The following is a 6327-nucleotide window of genomic DNA, read 5'->3' as shown; positions in this document are numbered from 1 at the left end:
GGGCATCTTCAGTGCTATTGACGGCAGCAGTTCAAGACGTTAACAGGCTTGACCGCAGCGTAACTTTGATCACTGCTGTTACAACCTGTAATATATATATATATATATATATATATATATATATATATATATATATATATATATATATATATATATATATATATATATATATATATATATATATATATATATATATATATATATATATATATATATATATATATACACACACACATATATACACATATACATACATATATTCAGTACAGACCATATATACAGTACAGACCAAAAGTTTGGACACATCTCATCTCTAGAACAACTGTTAAGAGGAGACTTTGTACAGCAGGCCTTCATGGTAGATAGCTGCTAGGAAACCACTGCTAAGGACAGGCAACAAGCAGAAGAGACTTGTTTGGGCAAAAGAACACAAGAAATGGACATTAGACCAGTGGAAATCTGTGCTTTTGTCTGATGAGTCCAAATTTGAGATCTTTGGATCCAACCACCGTGTCTTTGTAGAAAAGGTGAACGGATGGACTCTACATGGCTGGTTCCCACCGTGAAGCATGGAGGAGGAGGTGTGATGGTGTGGGGGTGCTTTGCTGGTGACACTGTTGGGGATTTATTCAAAATTGAAGGCATACTGAACCAGCATGGCTACCACAGCATCTTGCAGCAGTGTGCTATTCCATCCGTTTTACATTTAGTTGGACCATCATTTATTTTTCAACAGGACAATGACCCCAAACACACCTACAGGTTGTGTAAGGGCTATTTGACTAAGAAGGAGAGTGATGGGGTGCTACGCCAGATGACCTGGTCTCCACAGTCACCAGACCTGAACCCAATCGAGATGGTTTGGGGTGAGCTGGACCGCAGAGTGAAGGCAAAAGGGCCAACAAGTGCTAAGCATCTCTGGGAACTCCTTCAGGACTGTTTTAAAACCATTTCCGGAGACTACCTCTTGAAGCTCATCAAGAGAATGCCAAGAGTGTGCAAAGCAGTAATCAAAGCAAAAGGTGGCTACTTTGAAGAACCTAGAATATAAGACATATTTTCAGTTGTTTCACACTTTAAGCATTTCATTCCAGATGTTTTAACTCATAGTTTTGATGCCTTCAATGTGAATCTACAATTTTCAGAGTCCTAAAAATAAAGAAAACTCTTTGAATGAGGTGTGTCCAAACTTTTGGTCTGTACTGTATACACACACACACACATATATATATATATATATATATATATATTCATACACATATATATTTATATGTACACATAGCTAGATGGCTACTTAAACAGAAATATAGATGGACAAATAGAGAGCTGGAGAGAATATATTTTTCACCTGGGTCAGCAAAGTATCCTTTTTTCTTTATCTATCCATCTATGTGATATGCATGGCATGTGTAAAACGTTGATCTATACCTGTACGATTTGTATCACAGAAAATACAAACATCTAATACTTGCCTAGTATATCAAGGTATTGAAGATGTTGACAATTTGCTGCTAATTCTTCAATATCAGAGTCGCACACGGAACGGTTAGCAGTAAGAAAGAGCTTTCTCAGACGTGGGAGCTTACGGGCAAGGTTTGTAAAGCATCCGGTACCGCTATGAAGTGTGGGACACCAACCGAGGTCAAGCTCTTCAAGAAGAGGACAACCAGAGGCGAGCTCCGCTATACCTTTTTCTGTAATGTTTTTACATCTCCACAAGTCTAAAGCGCGTAACCTTTTGCACTTCGCTCCTATAACTCCAGCTATTAGGTCATAGTCTTCAATCTGGGAAAATAAAAAATATTCTCAGTATTTAACATCTCATAACATAAAATCACAATATGAGTGAAACTAATGTATAATAGAGTTGTCTGAACAAAAAAGTGAGTATTTTTCTTTTTAACAGCTTTCTTTTGCAACTCACCCCCAAACAGTTTAATGGAGCCATATATCTAATTTACATATGAGCATGCTCCAATGTTCCCCTTAGAGAAGATTTCAGTGTGAGGGATCAAGCATATTGGACTATAACATGACGGTTTGGATTAGTCCTCTTTACACATTGAGATCAGGTGTAAAATTCTGAAAAGTAGGAGAGGGTTGGGTTCTTCAGCCATTGTAAGAAAGATTACTCAGTGAACAGCCAACCTTGGACAGGGAGACACTTGTGTCGGTGACTTCGTGAGGAGTCTCTGTCACAAGATTTGCCATTATACTCAAAGTAGAAGTGCATCATGCTGTGCTTTTTTTCTTGCCAAAAAAGCAAACACCTAAACACACCCACTATTGTCAATAGTATCCATCGGTCACCATTTACCAGTTATAGGATGGATGCTTTCTTGCAAAACCTTTTTGTTCCTATAACACAACATAAAAATGGAACCCCAGCACCAGTGTAAACTTACCCAAAAATACAAATATACAAATGCAAAATACACATAAAAATAATATAACATATATGGAAAGAACAGCTGATAACATAGTACTTACCAGGACGCAGCTGCCAAGGTTAAGGTGCTGTAGTTCAGGACAGAAGTTCAGAATGCTAAGCAGAGCCGTTTGCTGCCATTGGAATTATGTCAAAAGACGATTTGAAAGGAGGGAGAATGAAAGAAAAAAAAAAAAAGAGAGAGAAAAGGGGTCAATTGGGTCATCACCTGCCTTGCTTAAAATGCAGCTTTAGGTTTCCTATACAAACATTAGAAATGCCATTTAATGAGTCCCTAGGTATCTGAAACATTGATTAGTTTATAGTCTAAAAATCATTACAGGCCTAAATGTCTGTCACTTTAGATGTGATTTCTTATCCTCTGGAGAGATCTATTCTTTAACTTTGGCAGGCATTCTCCCAAAGGATTTCTGTTTGAAAGAATTGTTAAGTTCAAGATGTAGGGAAGCTGGGTCGTAAGCACAGAGACCGAAGAGCATCCTATAAAGGTGGGCAATACAAGCCCTGACATCTCCATCCAGACAGATAGAAATGCCAATAGAGCTGAAGAGAATCAGCATTGAATTTCTGACCTCGGTGTCACAGGATTCACTCAGCTGACAAGTCTACTACCAAAATCTATCCGATCGCACAAATCCACCAGAAGGCAACATCGCTCGGAGCAGATTTCACTATAGAGGCATGTGTTGTACAAAAGACAACAAAGATGACAATAATGCTATTAGTATGTATACACACATCACACACGTCATATAACATCCATCTTTATTTCCAAATGTTCAGTTACAAACTACTCCCTGTCACAATCTTAATGATATCCATGTCAGAAGTCAATCTGACTCTTCACACCTCATTTAATATCACCATTGAGGGCATATGTTGGGATTATGTCCTGATTTATACCACCACAGAAACCTCTGACATAAGAATATAGTGGCATACATCGGCCATTAACTAACACTGCTAGAATAACTTAACCAGTGAATATTCTGTTTTCTTCATCCCTTTTCATAGGAGAGTGTAGTAGCCTGCATTGTTCTAGAAAGTTAATTAAAAGGCATATGAAGAAGAGAGATTTTTTCTATACGCTTGGTGCATGGGGTGTATATTTAAATAAGATACACTTTTGCTGACGTGACTTGGCTGGCAAGACCAAAGTCTTCAAGTCCTCACACATCAAAAAAAGGGAAAGTAAAAATTTCCCTCAAAAGATATTTAAAAAAAAAATCTGAATCATCCGGAAGGTTAAACCAGGCCAGAGAGGAAATTCTGAAATAAATGAGGTTATCACATATCCATATGGACAGCCGAGTGCCATCACCGGCAGTCCCGGACATTGTTTGGAGCAGCACACTGACCCAATATTTCACACAGAGGATTGCGAGACCCTCAGTGATTATACATTTATCACATTCTGTGGATAGGTGATACTGATTTATGGAAAAACCCTCTAAACTCTATGCACTGTATAAAGAAGATTGGTTTTGTATTGCTTTTAGAGCACTCACTGTGCGGTATAAGTCACAAGAAGACTTTATTCTGTGGTTACAATCAGGGCGATGCCAAATTCCTAAATCTATTTTTTCTAAATTACTCATTTTGCACAATACATTTCCAAAAATCTGTTTTTGTACCACCGTATGCCAAGACTCATAACATTTTTCCTTTCTGTTGCAGGAGTTGTATGATCATTTGCTTTATTTATGGGACAACTTGTAGAAATCATTGGTACCTTTTGGGTGGTACAGAGGGATGCTAGCTGTTACTTAAGCTGCTTTCACACTACGTTTTTTTAACATGCGTCCTCAACGTTTTTTTTGCAGCAAAAGCCGAGCCTGTTTTTCCAAGGAAAAATGCGTGCAAACGCATTTGTGTTATTTTACAGGATTCTGTCACTTGAAATTATGGGCGGGTATTGGAGTCACATGATCGGGAGTGAGGGGAACTGAACCTGACAGCCTGGAAATTCAGATGGAGAAAAAATGAGAAAGAAAAAGAGAGAGAGGAAGAGAGAAAGAGAAAGAAAAAGAGAGAAAGAAAAAGAGAGAGAGAGAGAGAGAAAGAAAAACAGAGAAAGAAAAACAGAGAGAGAAAGAAAAAAAGAGAAAAAAAGAGAAAAAGAGAAAAAAAAAAAGAGAGAGAGACACTACAGCCCCCATCATCACCGCACACACCGGCACTACCTGAATGACGTCACCGCTGATCGCGCGGCTCACTTCAGCTGTTGCGTAGAGCTAACAGAGTGGCAGTGTTCTACTGCCGCTCTTGTCAGCTTCATGTAGCAGAGCTGCATGCGTCATGGGACCTTGTGTGGAGTACGCCGGACCTCGAGGGGTATTTGGGCATTTTAATAAAGTGGTGAAAGAGGGTGGGGTTTTTTGTCTTTGATTCCAAATAAAGGATTTTTCGGGGTTTGTGTTTAATTACTTTGATTTACAGGTTAATCATGGGGGTGTCTCAGATGCCTGCCATGATTAACCTAGGACATAGTGGCAGCTATGGGTTGCCATTAACTCCTTATTACAATTGTCACCGCACTGGGGCAATTCGGGATGAGCCAGGTAGAGTCCCTGGACTGACGCATCTAATGGATGTGGCAATTCCGGGCAGCTGCTAGCTGATATTTTTAGGCTGGGGGGGCTCCCCATAACGTGGGGCTCCTCATCCTGAGAATACCAGCCTGGTATCAAAATTGGGGGGGACCGTACGCCATTTTTTAAAATTATTTAATGTACCGCACGAAATAGACCCGCCCACCGGCGGCTGTGATTGGTTGTAGAGAGACAGCTGTCACTCAGCATGGGGGCGTGTCTGACTGCAACCAATTATAGGCACCGGTGTGGCGGGGGAAGCAGGGAATACAAGATGGAATAATTAGCGGCCGGCATTTGCAAAAGAGGAGAAGCCGCCAGAGCAGCGTGACAGCCGTGCAGTGCCGGTGATCGGTGAGTATGAGAGAGGGGGTGAGAGGGAGAGACTGACAGAGAGAGAGAGAGACCGAGAGAGAGACCGACAAACAGAGAGAGAAAAAGAAACCAACACAGAGAGAGAGAGAAACCGACAGAGAGAGAGAGAGAGAGAGACTCTGATCACGCCAGGCTGGTTTCTGCCCAACAGGATTCTGTCTATCAGCATGCCAGTGTTCACATGCGTTTGCATGCGGTATAGTCAGGATCAAGTAGCGTTTTTGAAAAATGTTAAAATACTGCAACTTGCTGGATCCTCACTATACCGCACGCAAACGCATGTTGACGCGCGTCCATTGCAAATGCATTGAAATTAAAACGTATTTGCACTTGATCTGCTTTTGCAGCAAAACAACGTTCAGGACACATGTTAAAAAAACATAGTGTGAAAGCAGCCTTATATAGACAGCACCATTTTATCCTCAAGTACCATTAGGTTTGTAAGAATTAACAGCCTTCTACTCATGACATACAAAATAAAGCAGAAGAGGGTTAAAGTAAAAAAAAAAAAAAAAAACACTGGTCATAAAAAAAGCAAATAAACAGAACAAATCAATCAGCATAATTCAAAACACACAGCTGTAATTGTATGCACAATTCAAACATGTTTTTTTTCCCACACACAATGGAGGTTACGTTGGGAAATGTAAAAAAGGAAGGAATTCAAGGAAAGAAGAAAAAGGACAGTAAAATTGGCCTGAGATGATACTAAGCTAAGTATAATTTAGGCCAATATAGGCTCATTTGAGCAATTCCTTTGCATGGGTTTACTTTATGATGTATTAAGGATGTCATTTGAATGACAAGACTAAAGGGTACTTTACACGCTGCAATCTCGCTACCGATATCTCTAGGGAGCGTACCCGCCCCCGTCGGTTGTGCGACACGGGCAAAACGCTGTCCATGTCGCAC

The 6327-nt window shown here is 40.1% G+C and overlaps 1 protein-coding gene across 1 annotated transcript in view; it reads right to left on the bottom strand.

Moving 5' to 3' along the window:
- The window catches only part of FBXL4 (F-box and leucine rich repeat protein 4), an 88020-nt gene that overhangs the window by 13256 nt on the left and 68437 nt on the right, over nucleotides 1-6327 (bottom strand). The window contains exons 6-7 of the mRNA XM_075338387.1: nucleotides 2491-2562; nucleotides 1473-1785 (exon numbers count right to left, since the gene is read on the bottom strand). Coding sequence (XP_075194502.1) covers nucleotides 1473-1785; nucleotides 2491-2562 — 385 coding nt within the window. The remainder of the gene's footprint in view (nucleotides 1-1472; nucleotides 1786-2490; nucleotides 2563-6327) is intronic.

The sequence above is a fragment of the Anomaloglossus baeobatrachus genome, chromosome 3 (assembly GCF_048569485.1).
Source record: "Anomaloglossus baeobatrachus isolate aAnoBae1 chromosome 3, aAnoBae1.hap1, whole genome shotgun sequence".
Taxonomy (NCBI): Eukaryota; Metazoa; Chordata; class Amphibia; order Anura; family Aromobatidae; genus Anomaloglossus; species Anomaloglossus baeobatrachus.
Note: the sequence above shows the minus strand (reverse complement) of the source record. Positions and strands in the feature narration are given on the sequence as shown.